The sequence below is a fragment of the Microtus pennsylvanicus genome, chromosome 19, assembly GCF_037038515.1.
Source record: "Microtus pennsylvanicus isolate mMicPen1 chromosome 19, mMicPen1.hap1, whole genome shotgun sequence".
NCBI classification, from domain to species: domain Eukaryota; kingdom Metazoa; phylum Chordata; class Mammalia; order Rodentia; family Cricetidae; genus Microtus; species Microtus pennsylvanicus.
The window spans coordinates 22,910,093-22,924,379 of NC_134597.1; the positions used below are offsets into that span (position 1 = coordinate 22,910,093).

Below are 14,287 nucleotides of genomic sequence, written 5' to 3' on the forward strand. Positions count from 1 at the left end.
ATGGAATTTGGGGTAGCCTAATCTGGTCTCCTGGTCATGGTCACTCACGTTTGTCTCCAGAATGAACTCTCTTTGAGATGGGAGTTGTGTTTTGAGTCGTTAGTTTGAATGCCCCAAGCAGTAGTTGCCAGCCTTTCTCATCTTAAGCTAATTTGCTTTCTTAAGTCTTTCATGAGTTTTATGTGCTATTCATTCCATATGTACTGAAAATAAAGTAGCCCTCAATGAATACATTCAATTTCCTGACACTGACTAGGTAATGGGGCTGTTATAGATCAATGGTAGATTATAGGGTCCCGGGCAAAGTCTAGGTTCAAACTCTCCCTGCCCACCTTGAGAGAGAGAGAGAGAGGAGGAGGAGGAGGAGGAGGAGGAGGAGAGAAGGAGAGGGGAGAGGGGAGAGGGGAGAGGGGAGGAGAGAGGAGAGAGGAGAGAGGAGAGAGGAGAGAGGAGAGAGATTGCTAATTTCCTGGGCTTCTTTTCAATCAGGGGCCTGTGACACAATGTATTTAGTATTACTGAGCATTTGGACCTGGACTGTAAACTGGGAGCTCCTGATGCTTAAATCCAGCGAATCCTAACCTAGCACTTGATCTAAGCGAAGATGCAAGGAAAAGTGCTGTTATTAGCCAAACCTGGTTGTGTACTGAAAATGAAAACTGTTAGGAAAGTAAATATGTCTTGTTTGCTTACTGTGACCAGGAAAGATTCCTGACCTAGAGCCTTGCGATTTCACTACCTACCCAGCTCTAAGACATTCCAGGATAGCAACCTGTTTCATGACGTTTTCACGACTAATGGCTTTAGTAGCTGGAGTATATATATATACTTCTTTCAGGCAGAGGAAGATGCTTTGTGAACAAAGACCACAAGGATGTGAAATGTAAGGCTTTCGGGGAAGGCGGGGATCGTGATGGATTGGGCAGAGGTGCGAAGGAGAGTGGTGGGTGGGAAATGAAGCTGAAAGGAACACGTTGGCAGGGCTGTTGATGAGTAGATCAACCGGGACCCTCAAGAGCCAGAAGCTGGGCTAGTTCACAGCGGTTGGAGATGCTACCGCGGTATTCATTATTCCGGCCCCGGGGGCTTGAGCGCAGGAAGAAAGCTATCAGAATAACCCTAGAAGCCCTGGGAGCAGACTCGTGCGTCGTGAATGCGGACGTGGCGGTCAGGGGGGCCACGGTCAGCGGGCCGCGCCCACACGCCCAAGAGCACAGAACTGGGACTCAGAGTCGCCACAGGCTGGGCGACCCGAACTGGGCGGGAATCCGGTCCACGCAACTCGGCGCGCTCGCGGGGACGTGGCGCTTTCAAGCCAATCACGGCCGCGCTGTTGTGGAACCAATGACAGCGCGGAAAAGCTACGCATCATCAGCGGTCTTGCTGGTGATTGGTAGGGAGGCCGCCGACCAGGCGGATGGGGGCGGGGCGATGGACCCCTTCCGGTTGGGCGGTGCTTGTGCGCGGGAGTTGAGCCCCTGGGTGAGCTTCGGCCACCGTATCCTGCGGCGTGGAGCTCCCGGGAAAGGTAAGCCCCGTGGTGCCCGGTGGGTCCTCGTTTGCCCTCATTCTGTCCGCCTTGTTCCCCGTTCGGGGTGGGTCTTCCTCGCTCCGGCCTCAGTGTACTCGAGCGGGCCCGAGACTCCTCTCTGTCCCCTGGCTCGCCGTCCCGCAGCTTCTCGGAGAGGGCTGTGGCCCAGCAGACTTTGACTCCCGGGCCGTGCGCCCTCCTGGGCACCGTTTTGTGCCTGCCTTCGCGCGTTTTTGTTCTCCGCCCGGGCCCCCTCCACTCACAGTGTTCCTGGGACTACTCTTGTTTGTTTCCTGAAGGTCGGAGAGAATTGGGGAGATTTATATCAGCTCCCTGCCACCTTTCACAGGCCTGTTGGGAGCTGCCACCCCGCCCCAAGGCCTCATCCCGTGAGTGGGTTGTAAGTGCCAAGAAAGAGAGTTTGCTGTCTTACAGGGTGTAGGAACTTGGGGGAACAGAACGAAGAACACAATGTCATTATTTTAATAACGGCTTGTTAATTGAGAAAGAAACGCTGCACTTTTTTGTGTTTGGCCGAATTTAGTCATTACTAGAAAGCAGTTTTCACACGTTAGTTAGAGAATTAATTACCTTTAAATGTCGTGTTTTTTGCTCGCCTTTCCCAAGAGCTAGTTCGGATTTTTTGGCGTGCTGTATTCAGAAGTGACCTTAATTCCTTATAGTTGCTGTAATTAAGAATGATTTGTATTTTGTAAAGTTTCCTTTAGCATGACTGGGACAGTTCAGTGGATTGGTGCTAAAACTTTTAGGTCCAAATTCCTAAGCGTGCAAGGCCCCCTGGCACAGGATTTTTTTTTTTTTTTGAGAATTGCATTCACTTCCTGTCGTGGACTGTCAAGTCAGCATTAATAAACTGGGACTAATGACCCTCGAGTTTATTTAATTGAGCTTGAAAGTAGAAAAACTTGGATTGACTGATAGATTATTCCGTGCTATGCCTGAAAGCTATCCCGAGACAAATACGTATTTGACCTCATTCAGTTAGATTGAAGTATCAAGCAGTAGCCAGCTCTGAAGAACAAATGAGGGGTGAGAGCTAACCTGTAACTGTTGTGTCAAAGGCAAGTCTGTTTAGGCCTAATCTGACAGCGTTTCAAGGGGCTTCAACAGGATATTTTGTAGAATCAAAAGTTGGAGCTGTGAGCTCACAAAAAAGATGGAATTCATCTCGGCATCATGCTCAGTCTGTGTTTGGTGCCATTCATCCAGTGGTATGTTACATATCCCTGTGATGGGGTTTTATACCGTTGCCTCATTGCGGGAGACTAGTATGTGAGCATTAGCTCCATTTTTCTGTAATACTGGTGTGACAGGGTGTTTCTGGGATAGCCGGGAAGAGTCATGGGGGATGCTTGATTAAGATCCTGGATTCTCTCTCAATGAATGTTTGTAGGTTTGTTGTTGGTGTGTGAAAGAAAAGGTCTCACTATGTAGTCCTGGCTGGCCTGGAACTCACTATATATAAATCAGGCTGGCCTCGAACTTCCCATCTCGACCTCTCGAGTGCTGAGGTTAAAGGAGTACACTACCCCTCCCTGCTTTTCTATGAACTCCTAAATATAAATGCTGTTGTTCTGTAACGTATATTAGAGTTAAACATATGAAATAACATGAAGTTTTTTTTAAGGTACATTTATTATGGAACCGGGCGTACACATGCCATGGCATGTTCTGTAGGTCAAGGGAGAGAGATGACATGTGGGAGGCCGTTCTCACCTCCCACCATGCGGTCTGGGGTCCAGCTCAAGTTGTTGGGCTTTACTGGCTCAACCATCTTGCCAGCCCCTGAAATCACATATTCGCCTATACCTGGCATTTGGCCAGATCTAGTAATGGAAATTGGGAGTTGGAAAGCACAGCAAAACCACATTGTTGCTAAATATCAACCAGTTAAGCCAATAAAATGTCATATATATGTGACTTTACATTAGGAGCTCTAGAGAGGTAATTTCTATTAACTTATGCACAATCTTAGTGGTGGCACATGCCTGGAATCCTAGCATTTGGAAAGCCCATGTGGGAGGATTGCCTCAAGCTAGCGGCTGCCTGGCATAGCGAGTCCTGGGCCAAGAGTGGGCCAGTATGAGAAACAATGAAACCCTCCCCCTTCGCCCCCCAAAAAAAAGAAAGAAAGAAAGGGTGGAATTGAGGTGGCTCAGCCCCTGCAGGTGTTTGTTCCCAAGCTTGACAACCTGAATTTCATTCCAGTACATACATGGTGCAGGGGCAGAACCAATTTCCCAGACTTGTTCTCTAACCTTAGCTCATATATGACCACATGCATGCACACAAATAAATGTTAAAAAGCCAAAAAGTAGAACCTCTGAGAAGACTAAAGAAAAACAGTATAGCTTGTGGTCATTATTGTGGAGTGATACAAGCAAGAAGTGCAGACTTCTTTCAGCTTGAGATACAGCCGTGGTGGCTAGCTAGGTCTTTTCATCCAAGAGCTTGTGCAATTGCTTCCCCCCATCTAAGATCTTAAAATTTTTAGGCTTTTGACACTGAAGCAAGATCAGGCTAAAATAACCACCAAATTCTCAAAGATTTATGCATGCTAAACATATACAACAGAATCTACTACTAGACACCAAACCTTTTTTTCTGTATATTTTGCTAGAATAACTTGAACCATAAGTTATATATTAAAATTTTAGCCCAAAGGAAGTCTCCCCCCACCCCCCGAATTTCTACAACCTTTTTTCATCAAGTAAGTTGTTTTTGTTTTGGGTTTGTTTCTTGAGATTTTATTTTGTTTATGGGTATTTTGCCCACATGGCTGTGCACCATATGTGCGCAGTTTCCAAAGAGACCAGAAGATGGAGTAGGATCACCTGGGAATAGAGTTACAGACGGTTGTTAGCCACCATGTGGGTACTGAGAATCAAACCCCAGTCCTCTGGAGGACACTTAAACACTGAACCATCTGTCCAGCTTCAAAAGTAAGTTGATTGTGTGGCCAGAAAATTTTCATTTGTGCTTGATTGCTTTGGTTGTATGACTAATTAAACCTGGTAATAGTTTCAGTCATTCTCAGAGCTTTAATAGCCAAATTTTGCACTTTTATATACTCAGCTCTCTTGTAATCTTTCACTTGATTAATTGGAATTTATTGGGTAAACTAGTGTAAATTGACTGTCACTAGAAAAGTCAAGATGATTTGTCATTATCATGCCTTTCTGGATATCAAGGGTGATTTGACTTTTTGTGATAATCTATGTTAGTGGTTCTTATATTAAAATCTGCAAGTAAGGAATACCAGATAGATAACAAGGTCATTTTTATTTCTAGATTTCACACCCCAAGTCTTAATATAGTTAAGTATAATGCTGTCAAGCTGTTGATTCCCCATGAAATAAAGTAGACCTTTAAGCCCTGGGTCTTCCACTCTGTGATGGAGAAGTTCCTTCTGCTGAATATCCAAAGTCAGAGAACTGGAATTTTACCGCCACACCCACTTCTCCCACTTGCTAGCATTGAGCAATGGGTCTTTGCTCATCTGGAATAATTGTGGAATCTCTCAGACTTAATGTTTCTGAAAGGCTGAATTTAACATAGACATCTAAGCTGACAGACAGGATAGGTGAGGTTGGTGCTAAAAAGTTAGAGCTTTCAGGGAAACTTTATTTCTTGAAACAGGGTGCATATATTCATTTATATAAAATATAGCACTTCTAAACATGTCTTGATTTGCACTAACCATATTTTAATGCTTATTAGTCCATGTGGCTTGTGGTTACAATACTAACTAGACCTTTTGTTTTGGTTTGGAAACTGCATCTCAGCTGTAGCCCAGGCTGGCCTGGAATGTATAACTTGCTGTTTTCTCTCTCTCTGTCTCTCTGGGGGGGAAGGGAAGGTGGGGGTATCGAGCACACATGAGTGCCAGATTCAGCATGCATGTGCATCTGTATGCCTATGGAGGTCAGAGTATAACTTTGTGGAATCAGAGTTCTCCCCTTTTGCCTTTATCACCATTCAGAGATTGAACTCAGGTTGTCAGACAGTGAGTTCACCTGCTGAACCGTCTTGCCACGCCATAGTGGCCTCTTGCTTCAGTCTCCCAAATATTGAAATTACAGGCACTAGCCACTACATGTGACCTTTTTTCTCTCTCTAAAGAAAAAAAAATGCTCAATTTAATAGAGGAGGGTCAGAATTTGAGATACAAATTTGTAAATCATTTGATAAATGGGGGATGAAATAATACCTTTTATAACCTTTGGATTGCCCTTGTAGATCTTGTGATAAAAGCTCATACAGCTATGTAGTTCATTTATGTGTATCATCTATTGCAGAGATGGAGACTGGCTAGGGTTGTTGTCTTTGCCAGCTGACTGGTCCTAGTGACTCTTAGGCAGTTTAGTCAGTGATCAGTGATCAGAGAGAAAACCAGATTTCAGGGTGACCGTGGATGTTGAGGAAACAGAAGTGAGCGGAGGTGTGGATAGTGTGGGTGAATTAATGGCTGTCAGGGAAAGTCCCTGGAATCGGAGTTACCGATGCGTGACAGCCACCTTGTGGGTGCTGGGAATCAAATCCTGCTCCTGAAAAGAGCAGCAAGTGCTCTTAACTAATGAACCGCCTCTCTTCTTTTTTGTTTGTTTGTTTGGTTTTGTCTTTTTGTTTATTTTGTGTTTTGAGACAGGGTCTCACTATGTAGCCCTGGCTGTCCTGGAACTCACTGTACAGACCAAGTTGGCCTCCACTCACAGAGATCCTTCTGCTTCTGCTTTTGCCTCTGCCTCCTGAGTGCAGGAATTTAAGAGCATATGTCACCATGCCTGACTGCTTTTATTTTTAAGGGCTTTTATATAAGCATGTCCACTATTAGCTGTGCTAAATATTTTCTTAGTTTTGTAATTTAGAGGGCTCTATAAATCACTTAATAGTTTAAATTCATAAGTTCACTATTTGAGGGTTATGGGAAAATAGACATATTGAAGGACGTAGACTATGTTGGCATATTTAATTTCTTTATTCCTTAACACAGCCCTCTCCCTTTGCTCTGGTTCCCAAAACTTTGAAGCAGAACCAGCTAGAGGTGTTTGCGGGGTGTAGTTGGATTAGCAACCTCTAAGTTAGAAGCTTTGCTGAGAGAATTTTCTGATTAGGTAAATTCTTGCATATACATGTGAGTGTTTCACAGGTAACATCCCCAGGAAAGGAAAATCATCTATGCCTGGGTTTAAGCTTCAGGTTAGGGCAGCATGCTATATTTAACTTCAGAAGATGTAGCAGTCCTGACCACTGTAACCTTGTATTCATTTCTTGGGGATGTTATAACAAATTGCAACAAATTAACTGATAGTTTTGTTTTAATTACTAGTTGTCTGTGTGATAAGGGTACGCACTTGTCAGAGAACGGCCTTGTGTGGAGCCAGTTCTTTCTTCCGCCTCTAGGTGGGTTCCAGGATCAGAGTCCAGTCATCAGACTTGAACAGTAAGCCCTGTACCCCTGAGACATCTCACCTGCCCCTGAAGTTGATGTCCTCTAACCCTTTCAGAGACTAAAATTCAAGCGAACATCTTGATTTGGCCATTCTCTCTTTGAAGGCTCTTTCCCGACTCTCCTTACTTCTTACCAGAAGTCAGCAATCTTTGGCATTCCCTGACTCACATGTGTATACTTCAACTTCTGCCTCTGTCATACCACAACATTCTAATTCTGTGTCCAAATTTCCTTTATTTATAAGGACATCCATCTTTGGACCCACACTAAATGAGTATGACTTCATTTTAACTTGATTAGAACTGCAAGGACTGTATTTCCAAATAAAGACACGTTCAGATATACCAGAGATGAGGCAGAGTAGGAGAGGAATAAGAAGTGCTGTAAAATTGCTAAGAACTTATTTTCAGTGATGGAATGGGGCACGGAGGTTCAACATTTATTTTCACAATGAAAGATTAATTAAAATATGAAGGTCCAGGAAAACTGTTCTCTTTGATTTAATTTTAAGGTTTTGTTCCTTGAGACCTTAGCCTCTCTAGTAATAGAGTAAGTTGATTGTTAAGTCTGTGAAACGGTTTTTTGTTTCGTTTTGTTTTTTTATTTTTTTAAGACAGTTTCTCTGTGTAACAGACCTGGCTGCCTGGGTTTAAATGCCTGTGTCACCATGCCTGGCGTGACACAGGTTTTTAATTGATAGCTTCTCTGGAATTTTTCAATAGAGGTCCAGCCTTATGTTTATTAGATTTGCCTGCGACTATGAACCAAGAGACTGGAGGTGCCGTCAGGAATCTGTACTTTGAATAGTACCTGGTGGCCTTTGTGTCTGAGCAAGTCTGGGGGTACGACTATGCAGATGAATGGATAATGGTGTTGTTATTTGTAATGGACTCAAGGTTAGCCTGTGTGAGAAACCTGTGCTATGGAACAAGGAAGCCTGGTTCAACTTGAGAGATTTTAAGAATTGATTTGGGGGGGGGGTACATTAAGTCTTCTAGGTAATTCTATTATTCAACTGTGTTTGAAAACCAGATCACTGATAAAAGTACAAAAGGCAAAGGATTTAGAATCAGGATTTAAGATTTGTTCTTTCAGTTTTACCTCTTGACATCTTGAACAAAAATTTGGTGTCCCTCGAAGAGAAACTATAGTTGTTTGAACTCTAAATTCCTACAGTCATAAAGGAAACTGGTGAAAATATCCCACTATAGGGACCAGAAGTCTGATAACCTACTGTACTTATTTAAGGATTAAGTCAAAATATGTAGGTAATATAAAAGACTTAGCTATGTGTACATACCAGATTAGTAATTTAATTGGGACGTGTTTTGATTTCTTATTATCTAGCATACAGCCTTCTGTGTTAACTCTTTCTTCTTCCGTTAAGATAGGTTGTCATGGACCTGCGACAGTTTCTTATGTGCCTGTCCCTGTGCACAGCCTTTGCTTTAAGCAAGCCTACTGAAAAGAAGGATCGTGTACACCATGAGCCTCAGCTCAGCGACAAAGTTCACAACGATGCTCAGAATTTTGACTATGACCATGATGCTTTCTTGGGTGCAGAAGAAGCAAAGAGTTTTGATCAGCTGACACCAGAAGAGAGCAAGGAAAGGCTTGGGTAAGACGTCTGTTCTCAGCCAGGGCAGGGGTCCAGGGGGTGAGAAGCACCTTTAAAATCAGCTCATTCTTTTTATTTTCTGGTTCAGTCACTAATAAAGCTGTACTGAGCTCTGTCTTCTGAGTACTAACAGCAGAATCGCTACCACTAAAAAACCTAATAAAATCCCTATAATACACTTCTCCACTGAATAACAGTATGCACCTCATTCTTCTATAGAGTAAAGTGAAAGCAGCCTGTAGGCCTGGAAAGATGGCTCAGTGGTTAAGAGCATGTACTGTTCTTGTACAGGACCCAGATTAGGTACCTAGCACTCTTATCAAGAGTTATCTATCTGGGACCCTACGAGAGACATACATAGATCTAATCTACAGGGAAGTAGAAAATGACAAGCTCTCCTGAGTAAATTGGGAGCATAGGGACTATGGGAGAGGGGAAGAGGGAAGCAGGGAGGAAGAGGGGAGCAGAGAAAAATATGTAGCTCACTAAAAACAATTAGAAAAAGGAATTCTCTGTCTTTAAGTCCAGCTCCAGGGTATCTGACGCCTTCGAGAACCTAAGGATACCTGCACTCAGGCGCACATGGCAGCACATGGGCACATGTACACATAATTCAAAAATAACAAAAAAACTGTCCTGAAGTAACCAGTAGTAATGGACCCAGCCTAAGCTTTATCATCTTGATTCCAGAACCATACATGGGGTTCTTAGTTCTACTGCTTTTAATTTTAAAAAACTTTCTCTAATTTATTCAATGATGCCCAAGCCAGGTAATGTCTAGGTACCTAATAAACTAGAAATTGGATTCCCTGTTTCTGTGAAGTTTATTATTTCTCCAGGTGTCCTTTAATAAAAATCAAAATAACCATGGCCTTTAATAGGGGTGTCCAACCTTTTGACATTGTGATGTGATGTTGTCATCTACAACAAAACTGGGCTTGGAGTTCAGCTCAGTGACAGAGCACTGCCCTGTGTGTTCAGGGTCCTGTACTTGATCCCTAGTACCTCAGAAAACAAACAGTAGTAAGTAAAGACAAAAATGAATATGCCAAATAATGGCCTTACTTTCAGAATTAGAATGGTTTTTGGTGATGGTGCTCTAGTCAAGCTTTGTGGCCCTAAGCAGCAGCTTAAAGATTTCAGTAGTGAGGTTGGCGAGGTGGCTTGGTGTGTAAGAGCATTGACTGCTCTTCCAAAGGACCTGGGCTCAGTTCCCAGCACCCATGCTACAGCTCACAACCATCTGTAATCTGAGTTCTAGGGGGTTCAATGCCTTTCTTCTGCCCCCACCGCACACATGTGATGCAAAGATATATATGCAGGTAATCTTCACTCAGTAGAACGCTAACTGGCTGTTTCTGGAGTTCTAAGCATGTCTTTTTTGGTTCTTCTAAAACTCAGATTTTTATGAAGATGCAGGTCAATTCTGTGAACAAAATTCTCCTGAATGAGTGTCATTGGTACTCATTGGTACAGCTTTGTGGACTGTTCTCAAGAGGTTATGTAGCAAGTTGTGCCACACTGCAATTTTGCCATCATGTGCAATACTGTAATTGTAAGCTATTATTGTAGAGTTTTCTTTGATGAAAACTTAAATAACAATTTATTCCTTGTGTTACCTGCTGACTAAAGTGTACAGTGTTTTATTCTTCAGCAGTGATAAAAGTAATAAAATGGTTTTGCTATATTGAATGAACCATACCTCAACATTTGAAGACAATTCACAAATACATATATCAGAAAGCCAGTTTTCTTTCTAGGTTTCTTCTCTATCTTTGAGAGACCTTGCTTGCTTTTAGTTTTAACCTTATAACCGTGCTAACATTTGGAGCTAAAAAGAGCAGTCCATTGTGGGTGCTCTCAGTCCTTTATGACATATTGTATATGTCCAACCTACATTTTAGTTTGAACAAGTCTCTGCAGAGTTACTCTTGAATCATGGATGACCCTTAGGTTTGGGCCACTTAGGGTAGGACTGTAGTGGGCCCTCTGGCTTTGTGGGTTGGTAGAATCACTTATCTAGCCATTTTCAGTAAAGAAAGTGCTGGGTTTTTCATCAGTGGATATCAAAATTAAGCACATTGGGCAAGCTGTGTATAATTGGAAAAAGTGAAAAATCCATGTTTTTATATAGTGTGTAATTGAACTAAATAGTTTGCTTTCCCCAAACTTTAGAGGTAGTGACAGATGTCCCTCTTGTATGCAGTGATTGCCTTGAAAGCACAGATCTCAGGTGAAGCCAGGCATTGATGGCACACAACAGCACTTGGGGAACCTAAAGGAAAGGGATTGGTGATTCAAGCCCAGCCTGGGCTACATAGTGCAGTTCTCTTCCCCACAGAGAGAAGAATCCCAGATAAACTTTTATTATAGCATTTTAAAGCATTAGTTTGGTAGCTAACTGTTAACCAAAATTTGCAAATCATAGTCGTCGTCACCACCACCCACCCTACCCCCGTCATTCTTTAAGAGAGTAATATTAAGGAGAAAAAACATTTTCTATAGGGTTAAAAAATTATTCCTATTTTTGAAATCTTCAATAATATGTAAAAGACCACAGGAAACATTTTTAGGACAAATTTAGAAGATGATTTTCAGTATCTATCTGTTAAAAAATGTTGACAAGTAGAACTTTTTTGTTTGTTTTGGGTTGGATTTGATTGGGTTTTTTGGCCTTTTGAGATAGGATCTCATTATATGGACCAAGGTGGCCTCCATCTTGGAGTTACTTGTCCACTTTTGCCTACCAGTGTTGAGATTACAGGCATATCTCCTGGGTGCTAGGATTTCTTTTGTTGGTTTTTGTTTTATGAGACAGGGTCTTACTGTATAACCTGTGTCTGGTCTGGAACTCACAGATTCACCTGTGTTTTTTGTTTTTTTGTTTTGTTTTTTGTTTTTCTTTTTCTTTTCTTTTTTTTTTTTTTGCGACAGGGTTTCTCTGTGTAACAGTCCTAGCTGTCCTGGAACTAGCTCTTGTAGACCATGCTGGTTTCAGACTTACTTAGGTGTTTATTACTGTGAAGAGACATCATGACTATAGCAACTCTTAGAAAGGAAACATTTAATTGAGGGAACTCATAGTTTCAGGAATTCAGTCCATTATCGTCATGGTGGGGAGCATGGCAGTGTGCAGAGATGATGGAGCCGAGAGGACATCTTGCAGGCAGCAGGAAGTCAACTGACTGTCACATTGAGGGAAACTTGAGCAAGAGACCTCAAAGCCCACCTCACAGTGACATGCTTCCTCCAACAAGGTCACACCTGCTTACAGTGCCATTCCTTGTGGGGACCATTTTTTTCCAAACCACCACAACCTATCTTTGCCTCCTGAGTTTAAAGGTGTGTTCCACCATGCTTAGCTCAGTGCTGGAATTTCAGGCATGTGCTGTTATACCCAGCTTTTTTCTATTTTGCTTTATTAGTCTGTGTGTGTGTGTGGAGGGGGTGACAGGGTTTTGACTATCTCGGACCAGCCCAGAATTCACTATGTAGCTGAGGATTGCCTGAACTTCTGATGCTCCTGCCCCTGCTTCCTCAGTGCTACATAGGTGGTGCCACTGCCCTGGGTTTCTGTGGTGTTGGGGTAGAGCCCAGAGCTCCATGCATACTGGGGGAGCATTGTCCGAATGAGCTACCGTCCCAATCTTTCACTTTTTTAGATGTGTGTTATTGTATGTGTGTAAATCTTGTGCCTGCATTTATGTGTGTGCACCACAGGCATGCCTGGGATCTGCAGAGTTTAGAAGAAAGTATCAGCTCTCTGGAATTGGAGTTATAGGTGGCTATGAGCCACCATGTGGGTTTAGAAAACTGAACCTGAGTCCTCTGAAAGAAGAAAAGTGTTCTTAACTACTGAGCCATCTTGCCAGCTCTTATTTTCTCTCAGAGGTTGTTTGTATATTCACAAACACCAAGTTATGTGACTTTCCAAAAGAAGTTTGTCAACTCCTGGGTTAAGCGGGGGTGGGGGGTGGGGATACAGAATAGGATACTGTTAAACCAGCCACCTTTGTAAGAGAAACCTCTTGATACCAGCCAGCCCACTTGGGCATGGTCCCTTATACTATAAATGCAGCTGTAAAGCCTGCGCTCACTCTCTTGCCAGCTCTCACTTCCGACTGCTAGACTCTGTTCCTGTTCCCTGTTCGTGCAGGACTGTGATCTAGAACAGTGATCTGTGAGTCTCCCCTAAATAAATAACCCTGTATCATACGGGGGCAGGGGAGAGACCTCTTGAACAGTCATGTACCTATTTTATCTGAGCGGTTCTTCAGGGTATTTATAATAGCTTAAAAATACCTTCAGGGATCAGGAGCGGTTTTGATACTGTGCCTTTTTCTTAGTAGTGGCACCATTGGTAGCAATACCATTTGAACATAAATTGGATCCTATTATAGATAATGCAGAAGTTTTCTTAATTGTTGACGTTATTGAAATTCTCTGAGAACAATTTACCCTGCAGGTGGAGGAAAGTGTTTAGGAGGTGCCATCTTGGTGTGTTCCCTTTTCGATCAGTGTTTTAGAGCTGAGGCTAGATTATACATTCTCTGAGGGAAGGTGCTTGTGTCTAGAGTTAAATAATAGAGCTAATGCTGTATCAGTATGAGTCTGTTTATAGTGTTGCTGAGGAACTCTGATTTCTAATCACTTTCTCAGGCTCTAGTCGTGAAACAACCACGAACTAAGGAAGGGCATTCGCTTCCAGTGTGCATAGTTTTTTTCATCAAGCAGAGAATGTGCTCATTGCTCACCGTGGCTTTTGGTACGGAGTTCCCATTGTAAACTGGACTGCTTATTGTGTGGCTTTACTGCGTCCTCTAGAAACAGGAGGTTTTGTCATGAGCATTTACTTAGTGGTGCTAGAGATCAAACTCAGCTTCACAAACACCAGACAAGCACTCTACTCCTGAGCCACACGCAAAGCCGTAGACCTGTCTTTAAGTCCCTAATTAAAATGACATATCTTGAAGAAAGAATCTTATAAAGGAAATAGAGCCATACTTTACCCTTGTTGTTTGCTTTATAATCTGCCTGCTAATAACCTCTCAGCTTATTAACAGTCTTATAGCTAGGAATACATATTCTTTCCATATCCACAGAGTTCTGTTTTTTTGGCTACATGTAAAAATCCAATTCCTGTAATGTATAAGAACTACTGGCATTTTTAAGATTCATGCCTCTTGTATTCATTTGTTTTGTTTTGTTTACAGTTATCTTGCCTTAAAATATATGTGATCTGGGTTGTTTTTTTTTTAAATGGGGCCTCACTCTTAATAAGAAGTCTATGTGTTTTTAACAAAAGAATAGCTTTTTCTAAAAGCAATTAATTTTTTATTTTAAGGTCTGATCATAAATTCTAAGGAAAACATTGTTAATGCTAGTGATTATTTACCAAGAGGTATGCCTTCTCTTATAAACATAGTAAAGGAAAATATACAAAGATTTACATCATGTTTTATGTAAAAGCGAGAACCCGTGTGGACATGGGCCTGCAAATCAGACTCAGACCTAACTGAAACGATGTCTGGGTTGACTTTAGGACCCAGTGCACTGGCCATGGTCTAGTCACTTTCTCCAGGTGGCTTGTTACAAGCCAGGAACAGGCCAGTAAAGAGAAAAGTGATCATTTTCTGTTTGTCAGTTTTGTCTTGGAAGCATTTTG

General features: G+C 42.4%; 1 protein-coding gene across 4 annotated transcripts in view; it reads left to right on the top strand.

Moving 5' to 3' along the window:
* Positions 1 to 1,426: 1,426 nt before the first annotated feature.
* Positions 1,427 to 14,287, top strand: part of Calu (calumenin) — a 28,051-nt gene continuing 15,190 nt past the window's right edge. For 2 of the 4 annotated variants that reach the window (XM_075953808.1, XM_075953810.1), the window contains exons 1-2: positions 1,427 to 1,528; positions 8,396 to 8,622. In XM_075953808.1, the coding sequence (XP_075809923.1) occupies positions 8,402 to 8,622 (221 nt within the window). In that variant the 5' untranslated portion in view covers positions 1,427 to 1,528; positions 8,396 to 8,401. Of the gene's footprint in view, positions 1,529 to 8,391; positions 8,623 to 14,287 lie in introns of all 4 variants that reach the window. The other 2 variants (XM_075953809.1, XM_075953811.1) reach the window with 2 other exon arrangements.